Source organism: Schistocerca americana, chromosome 1 (assembly GCF_021461395.2).
Source record: "Schistocerca americana isolate TAMUIC-IGC-003095 chromosome 1, iqSchAmer2.1, whole genome shotgun sequence".
Taxonomy (NCBI): Eukaryota; Metazoa; Arthropoda; class Insecta; order Orthoptera; family Acrididae; genus Schistocerca; species Schistocerca americana.
This window is the reverse complement of record NC_060119.1, coordinates 861,615,544-861,639,672: the sequence shown is the minus strand read 5'-3', so window position 1 is coordinate 861,639,672 and position 24,129 is coordinate 861,615,544. Positions and strand designations below refer to the sequence as shown.

Genomic DNA, 24,129 nt, shown 5'->3' with positions numbered 1-24,129 from the left:
CGGATAATTATTCTGCAAGCTGACACTTCTTCTGATTCTATTTCTCAGAATAAACTTGTATTTACATGCAAGAAAATCAGCAGTGATTACCATTCGGCAATGAACGCTGTCAATTATGTGACATGATTCACAATTCTTGTCATACCTTGCTTTGAAGTCGGTCTTGCCAGTTATAATCCAGAAGAAAAAAATCAAGTACCAACACCAGAAAAGCGGATGTTTTTTATGATTTGAAAATCAAAAATACATGATGGTAGGTGCAGGCTCTTTGCTGGTCTACTGCTTCACCTTTTCTCTTTGTCTTTAAAGAAAACGAAAACATAAAAGCAAGAAATGTAAAACGTACATCACAAAGTCACGTGACAGAATGTACAAACTTGACTTCCTTGCACGTGAATGGGATCACACAGTTTAGCGTTTACCCATGTGTCACTGTCACTGTAATACCATGGAATTAATTTGGGCAAAGGGTTTTGAGGCCATGCGCGACGGGGGGAGGGGGGGGGGGGGGGGGAACCTTCAAGATAACATACAGTAAATTGCTTGTGCATGAGGCAATAAACAATGAGGCAACAGACAACATCTCACCTGTAGTGTGGGCACAGACTGTGTGGCATGCTGAAAAGCTTCAGAAAGACGAATTTGACAGGTGATGGATATAAGCATGGAACCTATCATTGTAAATTTAAAATCAGATTGTTCAGAAACAGACTTGAATAGAAGTGACGATGTTATTACGATGTAGACTTTAAAACTAAGAAATATTATTACTTTGTTTTAAAGGCTCGTGGTTTAAAAAATGTGTTTGTCAACATATCAGTTGCATACATAATAATGAGAACTTCCAAGACTTTTCGATTAGGACTTTGTATCCTTTCAATTATGCAGACTATAATGTTCTACATATTACCCAAGGAGAAGTTAAGCTTCTCCCACCATGTTCTAAACCTCTGCATTTTCAAGGGACACACTGGATAAAGCCCTAAAATGACAGCAACTGCTACTTATTGAGATATCGGTGGTTTTCGAAGTTATAGGTCAAATTCCCTGGAGTTATTCGCAGATTACGGTTAATTGTTTGCTTATTCAATAGATTATAAATGTGGTCTCTCACTGTAATATTGAACATGTTAGTTTACACTCATAATGCCCACTAACAAAGAAAAATATGACAACTTATGTACCATTTTTACGATAGTCTTTTACATTAGTCTTTTCTACCACTAATTCTTTTTTACATGCAGTGATTACCCGTAACTATCATCTCACACACACACACACACACACACACACACACACACACACACACACAGAGAGAGAGAGAGAGAGAGAGAGAGAGAGAGAGAGAGAGAGAGAGAGAGACCGACCTTACATATTTTTAAAAATTGAGCAGAAGCAGCTGTCACGTAAATATGATGATTTTGGTTTGTGCTTGAAGTTGATTTTGTTGTGTATTAAATTTTTACTTATTATGCAGTTCAAATCGCAATAAATGGTTATTACTGCAAGCAGTTTCAATGTCTTTTTTTTTTTTTTTTTTGAGAAAAATTGTACTTCATGTATTCACAAAACTGTGTCATCTCTTCTCACCTCCTGACGTCACACATAGTAAATCTGTGGAGCAGTGGACATGAATTAGTATTTCTCTCACGACAATAGATCAAAATTGGTTTTAACATTTATTATTCCCCTCATAGATTTGAACATATAATAGAGTGTATGCAAATGAGCCTGTCTGTTATCCGCAGCAATGCAGTTCGGCAATGTGGACTTTGTTTTCCTGCTCTCTGCTGCCGTGCATGCGCAGTCCTCAACCCCCCACGCTTCCTTTCTGCTCTGCCTCTATGTGTGGAAGCGTTGTCCTAGGCGACGCACGCTTTAGACGAATGTAGGGAAAGTAGCAGCAAGCAGGCAGCAATTTTCTCCGCGCTGCCAACAATGGGAATGTATCCTGCGTACTTGCTTTTTATGGACATCTATTATGCTCAAAATGCAGCACATATGAATCCAATTGTAGTCACAAAAGAATTGACTTTCCACATATAAAAGTACTAGATAGTAGTACAAATTTCTACAGGAGATGTTAAAATGTCAACAAAAATATGTTCACAAAGAACGTTTGAATTATAGCACAACAAAGGAAATATAAGTTTCAACAATGGTGCTTCGGCACTGTTGCTTTTGAAGGTTTGCAATGAAAGATAATGTGCACTGCTACCCTGAAGTGGTTCCAGCAGACAATGACTGTTGGTCAGGGTGGCATGAGAGTGGATCCAGTAGCAGAAACATCTACACTTTAGATGCACCCTAGTAATTGAGCAAAAACAAAACAGAATCCGCAGTACTAATAGTACTATTAGTAGTTGGGTAATTGGTTAAGGGACTTCATTACAGTTTAGTAGTGGTGGAAAGTAATTGCAGTGGTAGAAAATAGTTTTGGCATTAGCATTTTTTAAAAATAAGTTCCAGGAATAAATAATTAACACATACATTTATTGTTAGCCACAAAAATGTGAAATGGCCTATTTTTGCTTCTCAGATAATAGGCTGTAATTGTGAAAAATAAATAAATCAATAAAACCTCCAGTGGTGCAATTTCTGTAGATTCAGCTGCAGGGAGGCGAGAGGACAATGTGTTGCCATTCATTCTGCTTATATTGTCAGCACTGTTAAGAACTGCAGCAATCTAAAATGGATGCAAATCACAGTTGGAACTGTTGAGAATATGGATACATCAGTTTGCATTTCACAACTGATTCAAGCAGAAAATAAAACACTAATTTTAAGTGGAAGCCACAAACAACTGTTCAGCAGAAGCAAACATTCATTGGTGGCACAAATGAACAATAAATTAAAGAATTCCAGTTCTGTATGCCAAACTTTCAGAGGGCAGAAGCAGGGAATGTTCCAAGAAAAACTGGAGAGATTCAGCAATTTTCCAACTGCACACATTGCAGAATTCAAAGCAAAGGATGACAAAGAGGACAGGGCTTACTTTAAAACACAAAACAATGGTAGCTCGACACTTCCCTCAGCATTTGACAATATAATACTTCGTAACAGTGTCACAAAATTTTATATAAAAGAAAGGCATGGCTAATTGCTGATCCATAAGGGCAACACCAATTGGACAGCTGTTTATTTTGGTATGTTATGAAGTCTTACTGTGAACATTAAGGGCATTAAAAGTGTTCCTGTAAGAAGTTCCAGTAATGAAAACAACAGAATAACACTGATACTGGGTGTAGTAGCAGAAGCAAAAATGCTGGTCTCATATACGGTTGTTCACAGGAGAATCATGTCGAAGGTACTGCCTGTGTGAATCCTGTAGATGTCATTAAAAGGGATAGATGATAAATGCCCTGCTGATAGATTGGATGAATGTAGTTTGGAGCAGAATAAAAGACTATGTTTAACAGAGGAAAAATAATGTTGCTGGATTCTTTCAGGGCACAACTCACCCAGGAAGTTAAGGATCAAAGAACAAGAAAGACCTGTTCAATTAATGGCTGTTGCGGTGAACAGATCTTTCAAGGCTCTGCTATTACAGCTTTACTGCGAATGGTTTTTTCAAGATGATTAGAGCCTCACTGAAGGAGGAAGTTAACAAAACCCTCTTCATTTATATCAACATAATTACTCTGGAATTCATGCTTAAGCACGCAGCATGTTGTGCCAGTGCATTATTACTGCCTAGAGCAGAATATCAAGTGAATCTGTAATGATATCTTTACATACAATGCCATGAATGGCTCATAGTTAGGGACAGGAAACATTTTTTTTTTATTTTACAGCTAATTTCGGTGTTGCCGTTTGTCAGATCCGGAGTTACCTTGTGATGCCAAATTCATGACTGACTTTTACTGCCGAATCTGGAGTCATTACTTTTGCCAAATTCGGTGGATCTTTTCATTTTTTGTAAATTACAAATTTTTATGCCAATTTTGCTGTTTTATGCCAGTTTAATTTCATACTTTTCTCTTTTTGGTTTTATTTTTGCCAAATTTGAGTTTTATTTTTTTACCAAATTCGGTGCTTTTTGCCAAAGCCGGAGTTATTGTTTGACAGACCAGATTTGTTTTTTTGCTCATTATTTTTTGTCAAACTGTGTTACTTTTTGCAATTTTTTTTTGGGAAATATGCTGCTATTTTTTGCCACACACACTGCTATTTTTTGTCAATCTCAGTGTTTTCTCTAATTTTGGTGCTTGTTTCCTGTTTCAGTAAAATTTTTTCCAATGCCATTTCCAGTGCTATGTATTTTGCCACTTTTGGTATTAGTTTTGATATCACATCATAGTTATGCGAGAAATGACCGTTCATTTTAAGATTATACATGAACCTCAAGCTTGAGGAAATAAGATGTCAAAATGCAATTCCAACATTCAGTTATAAAAATCGCATACTGCCATTCTCAAACTTATAGCATTTTTTAAATGTGAGAATAACAAATTTCTCTGAATTTCATAAAAATTGCCAAATTCATACTACTTTGTTAAAAATCACTAATTTCATGTTATTTTTTGCGTTATCATTTTTGCGAAATTTTCCTGTCCCTACTAATAACACGACAAAATATGGGAGAAGTGTAGGGTGAAAGAAATGGCAGTTGGCTTAAAAATGAAGATGATGATACCAGTGTTGAAGATGATTAAAAGTTAGTGGCACCACAGACTACTGGTTTACATAGTGAATAAAGAAAGGTTCAAGATAAAAATGAATGTTAACTATTACTTTCTGTTTGTTTTGTTTCTCCCTGAACAAACGAGATGTGAACACTCAATAGTTTAAGTTTAAATAGACAGAATGTTGACTTTTAGGCAGAAACTTTATATTAATAAAACAGTTTGTAATTCTAATTAATAAGAATAGGATAAAAATAAAAATTTGTAGAAAGGCTTTAAAAAATGTCATCTTACATTCAGGATCATCTTATACACTGATCAGCACTAAAAATGCAACACTTCAATTTCACACAACTGAAATTTATTTTAAATTTATGACCTTTTTGCCACTAATCCACTATCTTGTGATGGAATATGATGATACAGTCCAACCTAAGGACCCAACAATGAAAAAAGAAAGATGATTATAAACAAATTTAACAAATTAAGCCAGAGATACATGCTTCAAGGATATTCTGAGTAAGCTCAAAGATAATGCACGTCTGTTTTGATGTTATACACTTCACACTTTACTTCACAAACCTCGGAGATGATCTTTGAGACCTCTGTTCACGTTTTCAAAACCTTGTATTGCCACTTCTTGCACCAATAATGGCATCCAACCTTTCAGGCAAGCTCTTGATTAATGCAATAATGTCCTGTTGATGAATCAGATCCCATCCTTCCAGGAGGGTGTTCTGTATGTCCTGTAGGGTTTCTGGATAGTGCTGATGGGCTCTGCTCCCCAGTTGGTCCCAAATGCGCTCAATAGGATTCAAATCAGGTCTTCGAGCATGTCAGTCCATAACATGAATTATTGTTTCATCCAAGAATTTCTGTACAGTTCTTGCAACTTGTGGGGCTTCTATTGTCGTGAATTAGTATAAAATAATCACCAATAAATGGAGAGAAAGGCACAACATGCTCCAGAGTGATTTCCTCCTCATGTGGCAAGGCTTCCATGCTCCAAGAAGACCAAATTCGTCCTTGCAGCTGTATCGATTCCTGCCCACATCATCACAGACCCACCCCGAAAATGCGTCCTGGATGAGAATGTGCATGGGGATAACGTTTCCCCTGGTCTTCTCAAGACGATCTCTGTTCTGTCAGGTGATTGGAGGCCAAATAATGACTCATCAGTGAACAACACTTTATCACATTGTTGTACTGTTCAGCCAAAATGTGAAATGTAGTTAAGCTGTGCAATGCTCTCTGGTGAGTTAGGACCTGTAGCAGGTCTTCTGGTTTGAAGATTGGCTTCTTCCAGTCTTCTTTGACAGTTTCTCTCACCCCTCAAACACAGTAGAGTCAATTTCATGCTTCAATAGCAGTGGTGTAACAGGCGTGCAGAACTTGAAGTTGTAAGAAGCGGTTATCTATCTCTGATGTTACTCTTCTTGGGCCTGCTCCTGGTCTCCTTGCAAAGCCTTCAGTTTCCCTGTGCCTTTGTATGATTCTGGAAATCATGAAAAGTCTAGTACTCAACACTTCTGCAACTTAAGGCTTGCTGCAGCCATCTTTCTCCAAAGCAACAGCATTCATAGCTTGTTCAGGGCTTAACGGCCTGTTTACTCCAGAAAGCTGATTATGACAATCACAGAAAGTTCCTATTAACACATGTGATTGAAAGGGGAAGAATTCAAGGTGCATTAATAAGCACTACAAGAGTGGGAAAATATTATTCGCTCACATTCAGTGATGTGTTTTCCAGGTTGTGTGGGAAACAACAACTGAGGCTAACAACACTTCATTGGTTGTTCGCAAAGCAACGCCAATTACATACCCTGTCTCAAAAACTTGACTGAATTGCTTCACTTTGATTAAATAGATAATTACATAATGATTACACATCATTTATTGAATGTTGCATTTTATGTGCCAGTCAGCGTAGTAGCGTAAATACACTACTGGCCATTAAAACTGCTACACCAAGAAGAAATGCAGATGATAACACAGGTATTCATGGGACAAATATATTATACTAGAACTGACATGTGATTACATTTTCATGCAATTTGGGTGCATAGATCCTGAGAAATCAGTATCCAGAACACCTCTGGCCATAATAATGGCCTTGATACGCCTGCACATTGAGTCAAACAGAGCTTGGATGGCATGTACAGGTACAGCTGCCCATGCAGCTTCAACATGATATCACAGTTCATCAAGAGTAGTGACTGGCGTATTGTGACGAGCCAGTGGCTCGGCCACCATTGACCAGGCGTTTTCAATTGAGAGATCTGGAGAATGTGCTGGCCAGGGCAGCAGGCTAACATTTTCTGTATCCAGAAACCCGTACAGGACCTGCAACATGCAGTCGTGCATTATACTGCTGAAATGTAGGGTTTCGCAGGGACCAAATGAAGGGTAGAGCCAAGGGTCATAACACATCTGAAATGTAACATCCACTGTTCAAAGTGCCATCAATGCGAGCAAGAGGTGACCAAGACGTGTAACCAATGGCACCCACACCATCATGCAGGGTGATACGCCAGTATGGCGATGATGAATACACGCTTCCAATGTGCGTTCACCGCGATGTCGCCAAACACGGATGCGACCATCATGATGCTGCACACAGAACCTGGATTCATCCGAAAAAATGACGTTTTGCCATTCGTGCACCCATGTTCGTTGTTGAGTACACCATCGCAGGCGCTCCTGTCTGTAATGCACCGTCAAGGGTAACCGCAGCCATGGTCTCTGAGCTGATAGTCCATGCTGCTGCAAACGTCGTCGAACTGTTTGTCCAGATGGTTGTCGTCTTGCAAACGTCCCCATCTGTTGACTCACGGATCGAGACATGGCTGCACGATCCGTTACAGCCATGCGGATAAGATGCCCGTCATCTCGACTGCTAGTGATACAAGGCCGTGGGATCCAGCACAGCATTCCGTATTACCCTCCTGAACTCACCGATTCCATATTCTGCTAACAGTTATTGGATCTTGAGACCAATGCGAGCAGCAATGTCACAATATGATAAACCACAATCGCAATAGGCTACAATCTGACCTTTATCAAAGTCATAAACGTGATGGTACGCACTTCTCCTCCTTACACGAGGCATCATGACAACGTTTCACCAGGCAACGTTGGTCAACTGCTGTTTGTGTGTGAGAAATCCGTTGGAAACTTTCCTCATGTCAGCACGTTGTAGGTGTCGCCACCAGCCCCAACCTTGTGTGAATGCTCTGAAAAGCTGATCATTTTCATATCACAGCATCCTCTTCCTGTCAGTTAAATTTCACGTCTGTAGCACGTCATCTTCACGGTGTAGCAATTTTGATGGCCAGTAGTGTACGATATGTCTGGAGTCATCAGAGTCAGGATGGATTGCTTCAGGATATTGTCCTAAAAACTGTACAAAATTTTAAAAGAAAAGAAATGCCAGTTGTTACTAAGGCTTGAATTTTTAGGTGCTAAAATTAAGAAACTACTTATTTCTTATGCTTAAAAATACTTGAAATATATGACCAAAAAAGTAAATGCATTTTATTGCAATTAAATTTCTTCATGTGAAATTGAATGATGTGCGGTACTCAGAAACACAACTCATTTTAAAGTTATCCATCACAAACAAAATGATGATTATCCCGAAACACTGTCTTATACTGGGAAAATGAGTGCTCCTGGCCACAAGATGTCAATCTGGCAACTTTATAGCAGAGCACATCACTCTCACTCATATCGTATTTTTGACAGCCAATTAACACGTTTGAAATTCTGCACAGTTTCAGAACCACTTCTCTTTCCAAATATGTCTTTGTACTTATTTTGTAGCATTTGTCCTGCAGATCCACTAAGATTTAAGTTTTCTTTTGACATCATGAACATGCTGAACTGTTTCTGACAGAAGGATTCCCCCCTTTCCAAGTTTGTCATCCGTGCTGCTATGGAAACACATTTATCAGATATACAGGGTGACAATTATTGAACTACATGAAAAAATGTAAATTAGTTACAAAATATGGTATGTACACACTTTATTCAATATGTAAACATCACTACAGATATTCATATTTAGGTTATGACATATTTGCTATGCCTGCCATCATCAGCAATGATGTGGGAAGTCTGAGACCACACATTTTGTTTCAAACGTTAAGGAGACAGGACGAACACTTTCTGTTCAAACACAAGAAAACAATAATGTTGTGCATGAGAACGTAACCGTAAGTCCCAGAAAATTGGCTCACTGACAAGCTCAACAATTGAATTTATCACCAAGTTCACTGCATGAAATCCTTTCAAAAGATCTGAAAATTCATACGTACAAGATTCAACTTACACAAGTGTTGGAGCCTGCAGATCATCAAAAGAGACATCAATTTGCTCAATTGGTCTTGGCTTGACAAGTGGAGAGTGAGAACTTTACAAAAAAGAACAATTTTTTTCAGATGAGGTGCATTCTCACACACGACTCTGAACGTCAACTGGTGAATGCTGGCTCTATACAGCAAATTTTCCTCAGTTTTTATGTCAATAATTTAAACTGTTACTTAAGCAGTGAAATAACTAATGATGGCCAAAGTAGAGAGGATATAAAATGGAGACTGGCAATAGCAAGAAAGTATATCTGTGGAAGAGAAATCTGTTACATTCAAATATTGATTTAAGTGTTAGGAAGTCTTTTCTGAAAAAATTTGTATGGAGTGTAGCCATGTATGGAAGTGAAACATAGATGATGAACCACCAGTTTAGACAAGAAGATAAAAGAAGCATCTGAAATGTGGTGCTACAAAAGAATGCTTATGACTAGATGGGTTAATCACAAAACTAATGAGGAGATACTGGATAAAATTGATGAAAAAAGAAATTGTGGTACAACCTGAGTAGAAGAAGGGGTCAGTTGATAGGGCACATTCTGGGACATCAGGAGATCACCAATTTAGTATTGGGAGGCAGTGTCGGGGATGAAAATTGTAGAGGGAGACCAAGAGACGAATACAGTACGCAGATTCACAAGGATGTAAGTTGCAGTGGTTATTTTGAGATAAAGAATTTCATGCAGGACAGAGTAGCAAGCAAAGCTGCATCAAACCCCTCTTCAGACTGAAGACGACGACGACGACGACGACGACGACGACGACAACAACAACAACAACAACTACTACTACTGCTCTAACGGATCGTGCAGCCACGTCTCGATCCCTGAGTCAACAGATGCGGACGTTTGCAAGACAACAACAACAACAACAACAACAACTAATACATTAAATTTAGCGAACAGCATTTCTTCCGCACTTTGCACTTGAATTATTTTTTTATCAAAGAAATGTACCTGGTTGCAGATGATTCTCTTCCTAGCTGTGCAGGTGGTGACGCGACAGGTGATGTTGCCACATTTCTGCTAGTAGAAGTCACTCTTGGAGTTGAAGCAGATGGTGATGTCACAGCACTTTCTGCCCATGCCACTGTTGCATTATTATTTCGTGCCATTTCAGCAGCTAACTTCTGCATAACACAGGCACAAAATGCTCAGTATCAATCAAGAGTACGTAAAAGAAAAATATAGAGATGAAGTTGCTAATAAAGACATTGTAAACAGTTTTGTGTTTTATTATTTTCTACAGGTATAATACAGCTGCAGTGCTTTTTCTGGGTGTTTGTTTTTGATACACTCACACAATGTAAATTACTCAAAGTAACTTATGGTCAAACAGAGCTATCTAATACGAGCAATTGCTTCCTATCAGCTGAATATTAAGTTAATCAATTATTTTCTCTCAACTGCCATCAAAAATTTTGCATTTAGATATTTACTACAGTGTCAGTGAAATGATACCAGATGGCATGTTCAATCAAGACGCCCTTCCAAAATATAAACTGACATACAGTTTCATATTTACAGGTAAGCTTAACCACTCTTAAACGCATTATCTCTTCCAAAGGTTTGAGAAGAGAGTTATTACTGCAACGGGTCTACATTTATCAAAATCTGTCACAGTCACCAACTTCAAAAGGTGCATATTTTATATCAGATGAAAATGTCAAGTCTGGCTGAGAAAGGAAGGATAGAGATACGACACCTCTCAGAAACATAGTTCAATTGGCTTCCTGTTGATCGTACCATTGAAGGCCCCTTGCAAAGAAAACAATGGAGACCTCAGCAGCAGCAGAGGCAAAAAAGGAGACACTTCTAATGCTTTTCACAAGACATGTCCCATTTCTCTCAGGGGCAAACACAGACTGAACAAGTAGTGTTGTACCCCCAATGGGAAGCTACAAAAAATATCTAACTTACAAAAAGTGGCAACCTCATCCTCGCACTGAAAGGAACAGCATACTACCACATTACAATCTCTCAAGGAATACATGGAATGACTTCTCACATACAAGACTCTGGAAGTAAAGCTTTCCTCACTTGCCTCTGCAGCAAGGGAACATACTGAGAGAGAATACTCACAACAGGAAGAAGAAAAACTGAGAAAGGATCAAAACTGGAACATGGAACACACCAAAGCTACTGCAGAGATGAAAGTCAAGAGACTGCCACAAAAGAGAGGAAAAAGAACATTCTCGGTGTACTTAGCACTTTTGTGAGTTGCAATCTGGAGCAAATGCTGAAACAAACTGGTGACTACCAGCTATACTACTTGGGAGTGGAAAATAGTGGGGCAAATGGTGTTGGAATTTTGTTAGGATACAAACTAAATGACATAAATGAAGCAGGCAAAAAGGAATACAAACGTCTTAAAGATGGGATCAACAGGAAGTGCAAAATGGCTAAGCAGGGATGGCTAGAGGACAAATGTAAGGATGTAGAGGCATATATCACTAGGGGTAAGATAGATACTGCCTATTTATCAAGGGACCAGGTGGAAACCCAGTTCTAAGCAAAGAAGAGAAAGCAGAAAGGTGGAAGGAGTATATAGAGGGTCTATATAAGGGTTATGTACTTAAGGACAATGTTATGGAAATGGAAGAGGATGTAGATGAAGATGAAATGGGAGATATGATACTGCGTGAAGAGTTTGACAGAGCACTGAAAGACCTGAGTCGAAACAAGGCCCCGGGAGTAGACAACATTCCATTAGAACTACTGACGGCCTTGGAAGAACCAGTCCTGACAAAACTCTACCATCTGGTGAGGAAGATGTATGAGACAGGCGAAATACCCTGAGACTTCAAGAAGAATATAATAATTCCAATCCCAAAGAAAGCAGGTGTTGACAGATGTGAAAATTACCGAACTATCAGTTTAATAAATCACGGATGTAAAATACTAACGCAAATTCTTTACAGACGAATGGAAAAACTGGTAGAAGCCGCCCTCCGGGAAGATTAGTTTGGATTCCATAGAAATCTTTGAACACGTGAGGCAATACTGTCCCTACGATTAACCTTAGAAGCTAGATTAAGAAAAGGCAAACCTACGTTTTTAGCATTTGTAGACTTAGAGAAAGCTTTTGACAATGTTGACTGAAATACTCTTTCAAATTCTGAAGGTGGCAGGTGTAAAATACAGGGAGCGAAAGGCTATTAACAATTTGTACAGAAATTAGATCGCAATGAGACAGGGTTGTAGCCTATCCACAATGTTATTCAATCTGTATATTGAGCAAATAGGGGGGGAGAGGGAGGTAGCGGGTGGGGGGGGAGGGAGGTAGCGGGGGGAGGGAGATAGTGGGGGGGAGAGGGAGGTAGCGGAGGGAGGGAGGTAGTGGGGGGAGAGGGAGGTAGCGGGGGGACAGAGGGAGGTAGCGGGGGGACAGAGGGAGGTAGCGGGGGGACAGAGGGAGGTAGCGGGGGGACAGAGGGAGGTAGCGGGGGGAGGGGGTTAGGGAGGAAGCGGGGGGAGGGGGTTAGGGAGGAAGCGGGGGGAGGGGGTTAGGGAGGAAGCGGGGGGAGGGGGTTAGGGAGGAAGCGGGGGGAGGGGGTTAGGGAGGAAGCGGGGGGAGGGGGTTAGGGAGGAAGCGGGGGGAGGGGGTTAGGGAGGAAGCGGGGGGAGGGGGTTAGGGAGGAAGCGAGGGGAGGGGGTTAGGGAGGAAGCGAGGGAAGGGGGTTAGGGGGGAAGCGGGAGGTGAAGGGGGGTAGCGGCGGGGAGAGGCGGGGTAGCGGCGGGGAGAGGGGGGTAGAGGGGGGTAGCGGGAGGAAAGGGGGGGTAGCGGGAGGAAAGGGGGGTAGCGGGAGGAAAGGGGGGGTAGCGGGAGGAAAGGGGGGTAGCGGGAGGAAAGGGGGGTAGCGGGAGGAAAGGGGGGTAGCAGAGGTGAGACGTAGGTATCGGGTGGAGAGGAGGGTAGCAGGGGGGAAAGGGGGGCTGCAGGGGGAGACGGGGGCAGTGTGGGGAGGGGGGCAGCGGGGGAGGGGGGGCTTGCGGTAGGAGGCAGGTAGCGGGGGGAGGGGGGTAGTGGGGGGAGGTGGGGAGAGGAGGTACATCTACATCTACATCTACATTGATACTCCGCAAGCCACCCAACGGTGTGTGGCGGAGGGCACTTTATGTGCCACTGTCATTACCTCCCTTTCCTGTTCCAGTCGCGTATGGTTCGCGGGAAGAACGACTGTCTGAAAGCCTCCGTGCGCGCTCTAATCTCTCTAATTTTACATTCGTGATCTCCTCGGGAAGTATAAGTAGGGGGAAGCAATATATTCGATACCTCATCCAGAAACGCACCCTCTCGAAACCTGGCGAGCAAGCTACACCGCGATGCAGAGCGCCTCTCTTGCAGAGTCTGCCACTTGAGTTTATTAAACATCTCCGTAACGCTATCACGGTTACCAAATAACCCAGTGACGAAACGCGCCGCTCTTCTTTGGATCTTCTCTATCTCCTCCGTCAACCCGACCTGGTACAGATCCCACACTGATGAGCAATACTCAAGTATAGGTCGAACGAGTGTTTTGTAAGCCACCTCCTTTGTTGATGGACTACATTTTCTAAGCACTCTCCCAATGAATCTCAACCTGGTACCCGCCTTACCAACAATTAGTTTTATATGATCATTCCACTTCAAATCGTTCCGTACGCATACTCCCAGATATTTTACAGAAGTAACTGCTACCAGTGTTTGTTCCGCTATCATATAATCATACAATAAAGGATCCTTCTTTCTATGTATTCGCAATACATTACATTTGTCTATGTTAAGGGTCAGTTGCCACTCCCTGCACCAAGTGCCTATCCGCTGCAGATCTTCCTGTATTTCGCTACAATTTTCTAATGCAGCAACTTCTCTGTATACTACAGCATCATCCGCGAAAAGCCGCATGGAACTTCCGACACTATCTACTAAGTCATTTATATATATTGTGAAAAGCAATGGTCCCATAACACTCCCCTGTGGCACGCCAGAGGTTACTTTAACGTCTGTAGACGTCTCTCCATTGATAACAACATGCTGTGTTCTGTTTGCTAAAAACTCTTCAATCCAGCCACACAGCTGGTCTGATATTCCGTAGGCTCTTACTTTGTTTATCAGGCGACAGTGCGGAACTGTATCGAACGCCTTCCGGAAGTCAAGAAAAATAGCATCTACCTGGGAGCCTGTATCTAATATTTTCTGGGTCTCATGAACAAATAAGGCGAGTTGGGTCTCACACGATCGCTGTTTCCGGAATCCATGTTGATTCCTACATAGTAGATTCTGGTTTCCAGAAATGACATGATACGCGAGCAAAAAACATGTTCTAAAATTCTACAAGAGATCGACGTAAGAGATATAGGTCTATAGTTTTGCGCATCTGCTCGACGACCCTTCTTGAAGACTGGAACTATCTGTGCTCTTTTCCAATCATTTGGAACCCTCCGTTCCTCTAGAGACTTGCGGTACACGGCTGTTAGAAGGGGGGCAAGTTCTTTCGCGTACTCTGTGTAGAATCGAATTGGTATCCTGTCAGGTCCAGTGGACTTTCCTCTATTGAGTGATTCCAGTTGCTTTTCTATTCCTTGGACACTTATTTCGATGTCAGCCATTTTTTCGTTTGTGCGAGGATTTAGAGAAGGAACTGCAGTGCGGTCTTCCTCTGTGAAACAGCTTTGGAAAAAGGTGTTTAGTATTTCAGCTTTACGCGTGTCATCCTCTGTTTCAATGCCATCATCATCCCGTAGTGTCTGGATATGCTGTTTCGAGCCACTTACTGATTTAACGTACGACCAGAACTTCCTAGGATTTTCTGTCAAGTCGGTACATAGAATTTTACTTTCAAATTCAATGAACGCTTCACGCATAGCCCTCCTTACGCTAACTTTGACATCGTTTAGCTTCTGTTTGTCAGAGAGGTTTTGGCTGCGTTTAAACTTGGAGTGGAGCTCTCTTTGCTTTCGCAGTAGTTTCCTAACATTGTTGTTGTACCACGGTGGGTTTTTCCCGTCCCTCACAGTTTTACTCGGCACGTACCTGTCTAAAACGCATTTTACGATTGCCTTGAACTTTTTCCATAAACACTCAACATTGTCAGTGTCGGAACAGAAATTTTCGTTTTGATCTGTTAGGTAGTCTGAAATCTGCCTTCTATTACTCTTGCTAAACAGATAAACCTTCCTCCCTTTTTTTATATTCCTATTAACTTCCATATTCAGGGATGCTGCAACGGCCTTATGATCACTGATTCCCTGTTCTGTACATACAGATTCGAAAAGTTCGGGTCTGTTTGTTATCAGTAGGTCCAATATGTTATCTCCACGAGTCGGTTCTCTGTTTAATTGCTCGAGGTAATTTTCGGATAGTGCACTCAGTATAATGTCACTCGATGCTCTGTCCCTACCACCCGTCCTAAACATCTGAGTGTCCCAGTCTATATCTGGTAAATTGAAATCTCCACCTAAGACTACAACATGCTGAGAAAATTTATGTGAAATGTATTCCAAATTTTCTCTCAGTTGTTCTGCCACTAATGCTGCTGAGTCGGGAGGTCGGTAAAAGGAGCCAATTATTAACCTAGTTCGGTTGTTTAGTGTAACCTCCACCCATAATAATTCACAGGAACTATCCACTTCTACTTCACTACAGGATAAACTACTACTAACAGCGACGAACACTCCACCACCGGTTGCATGCAATCTATCCTTTCTAAACACCGTCTGTACCTTTGTGAAAATTTTGGCAGAATTTATCTCTGGCTTAAGCCAGCTTTCTGTACCTATAACGATTTCAGCTTCGGTGCTTTCTATCAGCGCTTGAAGTTCCGGTACTTTACCAACGCAGCTTCGACAGTTGACAATTACAATACCGATTGCTGCTTGGTCCCCGCATGTCCTGACTTTGCCCCGCACCCGTTGAGGCTGTTGCCCTTTCTGTACTTGCCCAAGGCCATCTAACCTAAAAAACCGCCCAGCCCACGCCACACAACCCCTGCTACCCGTGTAGCCGCTTGTTGCGTGTAGTGGACTCCTGACCTATCCAGCGGAACCCGAAACCCCACCACCCTATGGCGCAAGTCGAGGAATCTGCAGCCCACACGGTCGCAGAACCGTCTCAGCCTCTGATTCAGACCCTCCACTCGGCTCTGTACCAAAGGTCCGCAGTCAGTCCTGTCGACGATGCTGCAGATGGTGAGCTCTGCTTTCATCCCGCTAGCGAGACTGGCAGTCTTCACCAAATCAGATAGCCGCCGGAAGCCAGAGAGGATTTCCTCCGATCCATAGCGACACACATCATTGGTGCCGACATGAGCGACCACCTGCAGATGGGTGCACCCTGTACCCTTCATGGCATCCGGAAGGACCCTTTCCACATCTGGAATGACTCCCCCCGGTATGCACACGGAGTGCACATTGGTTTTCTTCCCCTCTCTTGCTGCCATTTCCCTAAGGGGCCCCATTACGCGCCTGACGTTGGAGCTCCCAACTACCAGTAAGCCCACCCTCTGCGACTGCCCGGATCTTGCAGACTGAGGGGCAACCTCTGGAACAGGACAAGCAGCCATGTCAGGCCGAAGATCAGTATCAGCCTGAGACAGAGCCTGAAACCGGTTCGTCAGACAAACTGGAGAGGCTTTCCGTTCAGCCCTCCGGAATGTCTTTCGCCCCCTGCCACACCTTGAAACGACCTCCCACTCTACCACAGGTGAGGGATCAGCCTCAATGCGGGCAGTATCCCGGGCAACCACAGTCGTAGCCCGATCAGGGGATGCGTGGGACGAGCTGGCGGTGGGGGGAGGGGGTAGGTGGGGGGGGGGGGGGGTTAGAGAGAGGTAGCGGGGGGAGGCGTGGTGGAGAGGGCGTGGGGGGGGGGAGGTTGCGGAGGGGCGGAGAGGACGTGGCGGGGGGGGGAGGCGAGGGGGAGGTCACGGACGTGGCGGGGGGGGGTGGCGAGGGGGAGGTCACGGATGTGGCGGGGGGGGGGGGGTGGCGAGGGGGAGGTCACGGAGGTGGCGGGGGGGAGGCGAGGGGGAGGTCACGGAGGTGGCGGGGGGGCAGAGGCGGAGGTGGGCGCAGAGGCGGTGGTGGGGGGCAGAGGGGGAGGTGGCGGGGTGGGAGGTGGCGGGGGGAGAGTGGAGGTGGCGGGGGGAGAGTGGAGATGGCGGCGGGGGCGGGGGGGGGGGGGGGGGGGACGGGGAGGCGGCGGGGGAGGAGGCAGGGGGAGGAGGCGGGGGGGAGGTGGCGGTGTGGGGAGGTGACGTTGTGGGTGGGTGGTGGCGGGGGGGGAGGTGGCGGGGAATGGCGGAGGTGGCGGGGGGGAGGTGGCGGGGGGGGAGGTGGCGGGGAATGGCGGAGGTGGCGGGGGGGAGGTGGCGGGGGGGGGGGGGCGAGTGGCGTGGGGGAGGTGGCGTGGGTGGGGGTGGAGGTGGCGGGGGCGGGGGTGGAGGTGGCGGGGGCGGGGGTGGAGGTGGCGGGGGTGGAGGTGGCGGGGGCGGGGGTGGAGGTGGCGGGGGCGGGGGTGGCGGGGGGGACAGGTGGGGGGGCAGGGAGGTAGTGGGGGGAGGGGGAGAGGATGGTGGCGGGGGAGAGGATGGTGGCGGGGGAGATGGAGGCAGCGGGTGGAGATGGAGGCAGCGGGTGGAGATGGAGGCAGCGGGTGGAGATGGAGGCAGCGGGTGGAGATGGAGGCAGCGGGTGGAGATGGAGGCAGCGGGTGGAGATGGAGGCAGCGGGTGGAGATGGAGGCAGCGGGTGGAGATGGAGGCAGCGGGTGGAGATGGAGGCAGCGGGTGGAGATGGAGGCAGCGGGTGGAGATGGAGGCAGCGGGTGGAGATGGAGGCAGCGGGTGGAGATGGAGGCAGCGGGTGGAGATGGAGGCAGCGGGCGGAGATGGAGGCAGCGGGTGGAGATGGAGGCAGCGGGTGGAGATGGAGGCAGCGGGTGGAGATGGAGGCAGCGGGTGGAGATGGAGGTAGCGGGTGGAGATGGAGGTAGCGGGTGGAGATGGAGGTAGTGGGAGGGGGGAGAGGGAGAGGGAGGGGGGGGAGAGAGAGAGAGAGAGGGAGAGGGAGGGGGGGGGGGAGAGAGAGAGAGAGAGAGAGAGAGAGAGAGAGAGAGAGAGAGAGAGAGAAGCTTTTGTTACCAAGGTAAGTGGAGTACTAGCTCATATGCTGGGGCATTGTCAAGCAGTACAGGAGCCATAGCGCATGGCAGACTAACGGAAGGCAAATGATACCAGCACACTTTATGCCAACCAAACTGTGTGCAACTCATGGGGTACTCCTACATCAAGTTTGAGCAAGCACTATCACACACCATAATATTGAAGGGATACCATGATTATCTTTATTTGGAGATACCACTATCACCATATCTAAAGTGGTGAACTATACATTGATAACAGACCATTATCCACTATTATGGATTGTAACAGGGAATGGAAAGGTCACCATGCAACAAGCCAGTCAAGAATTTCATGCTGAGCAGTGAACACTGATGAGCAGCCATACTATTTACAACTACCTATTCTCTATTGGTTACTGAAGCCACTACTACAGACTTTTACCTCTGCTTGCTGAATATGTGCAAGGTACAAATATGTGCAGATGATGATGAATACCAAGGGCATCATTAAAGTAGGCAGCAGAGATGTGTGTGTGTGTGGGGGGGGGGGGGGATATTATTATATGAAATGAATGGGGTCTCTGGTATGTTCATTATTGCCTGTCACTGGCAACTGCTACATTAATTTTATGTCTCATCATGTGCAGCTCTTTATTTGCCGACATCATCTTGCAGGTGGTCTATACCTTCAGCCTTAGACACTGGAAGATCCCATTTTTCCCCAACTGTATCAAAAGAGATTTGAAGAGCACATTGCAAACATGGAGGTGCTCTAGGACCCTTTCACACCTCGATTCCTTCACCACCACCACCACAATTTGTGTCGGCATCTGGCTAACACCAACAGATTGGGATGGCTCTACAATGTATCACAGAGAGATGTTGCTGCAGTCATCATAATGAAAGAGGTTTCTACGCACTATGAAGTATAACTCTATAATTCAACTGATCAGAAATGTATTCACTAAAGCCAATTACAGACAGCTCAAAGATCAATATCTGTATTACAATAGAGGTCAATACATTACACAATGTGTACTAAACAACAAAGCACTCACCTCTTTCAGTTCATTAATCTGAGCAAGATACTGACTCTGCACAGTAGTAAGGTGGTGGATATACCACTGCTGGTCACGACATCTCTGGAAAAATGTTGGAGGACGGACTTGGAACCTACGCAAGAAAAAGTGAAAGTAACTATAGTGCCTCACTTTGTTAAATCAAGAATAACAAAATATTTTCAACTTTTACAGTTTTTCCAATAAACAAAAAACCCATTGATGATGGCACAGAGGTGTTGAAAAAGCAGTGTGTTTGCAGAGAGCTGGAACTCATGTCCTATAATAATTGTAGTGTCTTTTCTATTCTGAATCACACGAGGAAATGTAAATTATGAAAGTCCATTTTAATTCTTAGACACATGGAACAATACATGACTTTAAGAATTGTAGTATTCCTTGCAAATTTTGGGCAGCAAGTTCGGTATTTTACTGCCACGTGTTCACATCACAATTGGTGTAAAGCCTTTTCCTATTAACAGTGATATTATAGATAAAAGGATGTGTATGTCAACTATGAATACTGGAAAGAAACAAAGATGGGGAAGAAAGAGTTACTGGTGAATCAAGATCAAAAGAAGTTAAAAAAGAAAGAAAGGAAAAGACAGATTGCTACCTGTAAGAAGAAACATCAAGTTGCAGACAGGCACAATGAAAAGACACTCACACATAGCTTTTGGCCACAGCCTTTGTCAGTAAAAAACATGTGCGCATGCCCCCCCCCCCCCCCCCCCCCCCCCCACACACACACACACACACACACACACACACACACACACACACAAACACGACCACCAACTCCAGCATCTCGGGCTGCAATGCAACATCATGTGGAACGCAAGCAGCAATCTGTAGGGAGTGGGAAGGGGAAGGGACAGTAGTGTACAGGTGGGGAGAGAGATGAACGCTGTCTGGCAGAGGGTGCAAGGACTAGACTGCCCACAAGCGCTGCGTCAGGAGGTTGTGAGGCAGGGAGGTGGGGAAAAAGGAGCAAAAACGCAAGCGGAGTGGCGAAAGATGGGCAGATGCATTGGCAGAGGACTGTGTATAAACAGGGTGGGAAATGAAAATGGGAGAGGAGATGGTGGGAGGAGTGGGAGTGTGAGGGGAAATGGTGTGGGAGATCTGTTTGTGGACTAGGTATTGAGATTAGTGCCTGTCTGCGAAAGCCTTGCTGAGACCCTCAACATACTAAGCAAGGGAGTTTTTGTCACTGCAGATACGCTGGCCCCGGACAGACAGGCCATGTGGGAGGGATTTTTTGGTGTGAAAGGAATGACATGGATGAGCATTCCAGACAGCACCTCCATAAGTTATCTAACCTGCCTCGGGGCACCACTATCCAACCCCTATTGCACCCACAGTGTTCCTCCTCGTCCATCCCTCATAGCAGCTTTACCCTGTGTAGCTGACCTTCTCAACTTTCCACATCCCCCAAAACTCCCTACTAACTGTAACATCGAAAATGCAGAATGCATGGCGCCTGCTATCGATATATAACTTTTTTTTTCTGAATTGTATGTAAATATTTGTAATTTAAATGCTTTCTTTTAATAAGTAAGGGCATTGCTTCACTGTAAGTGTACACTTAGGTAGAAGTCTGTTGATGTTTCATTGTATTTATCTATGATTTACTGTGAAACTTGTAAGCTCCAGGAAAAAGCCAAAGGAATTGTTATTTGCATCGACTAGCAACGATAATAGCAGTGCTTGTCTGTTATAAAATCTTTTGGTAGGGAGTTGTTGCGTACAGCACACGGAGAGAGTGGGAGATGGGTTCCAGCACTTGTAGTGTTCGGAAGTGTGGTGTTAACGCTCCCACAGCAGAGTGTACTATTTCGGCGGCATCATGTATACGCACTGGCCAGATGTCTAGAGCAGGAGGACAGACAGTGGATGGACGGAAGAGGCTGTATTAATTACAACTGCCCATTCCTATAATTAAGTCATGGCTCCACAATATGCTACCGTCTTCAGCAAGAGCAGCAGTTCCATCAGCAGTTCCAGCAACACAGTTTCATCATCGGCTCCGAGTTTTGTCACATGCACAGCACTGAAGTAAGGCTGTTCATTGGTAGAAGGTACTAAATGGCCAACCCAGCAGCACAACTGAATGTGATTTGATTGGATTTATTTAAATAATAATCAGTTAAACTCAGGGCGATTGTGTCCTCATTGCCCCCAGACACTGTTACCAAGCAGGATCCTTGTTCCTTTTTTTCCCTAATATGCTAAGTGAGTGTCATAAGAAACAAATGAATAGTTACAGCCAGTTTATTAATGAATAATTTCTCTTTTAAGAATTTTAGCCTCAGCCTACTTCCAATTAACTGTTGTACAACAGAGGCTTCAGTATATGACTACAGTAAAGCAATTTCAGTTTTCAAGTTTGAGAATCAATCACTGGAAAAAATCCAAATCTAAAGAAATGCACAAATTAAGAGTGTGGAAGTTTTATTTATTTTACGTATAGCTTGGAGCACATGGCTGTTTGGTTTGGTATGTATTCTAGTATTTAATTCTGTTCAAATCAGTAAAAAAAGAAAAAAAAAGGCTCAGTTGTTCAGACAATAATATGAAATCCAATTTGCAAAATAAGAGTCGGCAAAGTAAAAAGTGCTTTTTTTGTCAAAATTTCTTTGATGACATTATGCTGAGGTCACTGAAAGTCATTGTTCACGTAATGAAGTTCAGTACTAGCATACTGTTTAATTGCATATTTTCAAATCATTACTCGACTGCCTTTTTCAAAATTTAATGCCTAACATAACGTAAGGGTGACTTCTCAGTTTTCTGTATCATTACATACTCACTTAAAATTAGAGTAAAAAAACACACAAAAACATGGCAACCGTTAGTAGCCACGTCAGTCTTTAATAATACATGTTTTTCTTTCCCATCGTCTTGTAGTACAAGATTTTGGATGTAAATTGCCCTAGTGGGTTGGCAACCATTAATTACTTCCTATGTGTAACTTTTGGATTCATGATCAGTGGTACCCCTTTCTGTCCAGTGTTGTTTGTGAGCGAAAGCACAAAATAACTTTCATTTTCCAAATTATAGTCCTGTTCGATTTAATTAATTTTATTTTTAGTGGACTTTCCATTAGAAGGGTCGGTCGTACACTTTCCTCCTAGTTATTGGTATCACTTCTTCAGGAAAGATAGCATTATACAATTAGAAGAAAAAAATCCATTAGGCATACACGCGATCCACGGTCATATTTTATATCGCAAGCACGATAGGCCGATTAGTAAGAAGGACGTTACACAACCCTCCATCAAATTCAAATCCAGAGCCAAAACATTCCCGTAACATTGTTGTTAACCTTTCCACCAAAAGCCTCAGCCCCACAGAAGTTAGTCCTATCCAAATGGCTACACCTATTTTAGCCCAGCCATGCTGGACTTATCAAAGATTTACTCTCCTCCTGACCCCACAATGGAAACACTTCTTTTCCCCTGACCCCCAACCACAACCAACCTAATTCCAACATTGAACCCTATCTCTTCCAGCTCCTACCACCATCTACCATATTCTCCCCCCCCCCCCCTCCTCCTCCCAATCATCTGCTGGTCAACTTAGCCTCATCATCGTTCCCCAGGTCCCTTCCTCAAAACACCAACCTTCAACCTTTCAGTAGAAGAAATAACAGCTTACACAACCTCAAAACGAATCCTGACTTAATCATCTACCTGTAGACAAAGGTCCCACCACTGTTGTTATGAATCGTGGTGACCACTTGGCAGAAGGCCGATCCCATCCCGGATGTCCAACACAAACTTAAATCCTGCTTAAAACCCTAGGCCTATCCCAGAACATAGCCTCTTAATCCATCCCTTCTCACCCCTATGACACCCCACACACCCACTTTCTACATGCTCCCCAAAATTCACAAATCCAACAACCCTGGACGTCCCATTGTGGCTGGTTATTGTGCCCCCATTGAAAGAGTTTCGGCCCTCATTGACCAACACCTCCAACCAGTTTCCCGTAATTTAGCCTCCCACATCAAAGACATGGACCACTTCCTTCACAGACTGTCTACCCCCTTACCTTCTTGATCCCTACTCGTCACTGTTAACGCCACGTCCCTAGACACCAACATCCCTCATGCCCATAGTCTTACCACTATAGAACACTACCTTTCCCAATGTCCTTCAGACTCCAAACCCATTACCTCATTCACCTTACTAACTTGATACTAACCTACAACTACCTCTCATTTGAAGGAAAGGTATATAAACAAATTCGCGGCACAGCCATGGGCACCCCCAAGGCAAACTCCTATGACAACACTTTGTGAGCCATCTATAACAGACCTTTCTAGCTTCCCAAAACACCAAACTCCTAGTCTGGTTCTGGTTCACTGATGATATCTTCATGATCTGGACTCAGGGCCAAGACACCCTATCTTCATTCCTTCACAACCTCAACACCTCCCCTACATGCTACATGTGGTCCACCTCAACCCAGCATGCCACCTTCCTAGATGTTGACCACCTCCTCCCTGACGGCTCCATCTGCATCTCTGTCCACATTAAAACCCACCAATCACCAACAGTACCTGCATTTTGACAGCTTTCATCCCTTTCTCACAAAAAAATCTCTCCCTTATAGTATGGCTACCTGTGGATGGTGTATTTGCAGTGACAAAAATTCCCTTGCTCAGTATGCTGAGGGTCTCACCAAGGCCTTCAAGAGACAGGCACCATACCTCAGACTAGTCCACAAACAGATCTCCCATGCCATTTCCTCTCACATCCCCAATTCTCCCACCAACCACAAGTACGAGTCACAAAGGAGTGTCCTCTTCATCACCCAGTACCATCCCGGACTGGAACAACTGAACCACATCATTTGCGAGAGTTTTGATTACCTATCATTATGCCGTGAAATGAGGGACATCCTACCAGAGATACTTCTCGACCCTTCTAAAGTGGTGTTCCACTCATTGCCCACCCAACCTCCACAACA

The 24,129-nt window shown here is 44.1% G+C and overlaps 1 protein-coding gene across 1 annotated transcript in view; it reads right to left on the bottom strand.

Annotated features, from left to right (window-relative positions):
- Positions 1–24,129, bottom strand: part of LOC124613751 (E3 ubiquitin-protein ligase TRIM37-like) — a 297,453-nt gene that overhangs the window by 179,560 nt on the left and 93,764 nt on the right. The window contains exons 7-8 of the mRNA XM_047142470.1: positions 19,153–19,267; positions 9,949–10,121 (exon numbers count right to left, since the gene is read on the bottom strand). Of these exons, the coding sequence (XP_046998426.1) occupies positions 9,949–10,121; positions 19,153–19,267 (288 nt within the window). The remainder of the gene's footprint in view (positions 1–9,948; positions 10,122–19,152; positions 19,268–24,129) is intronic.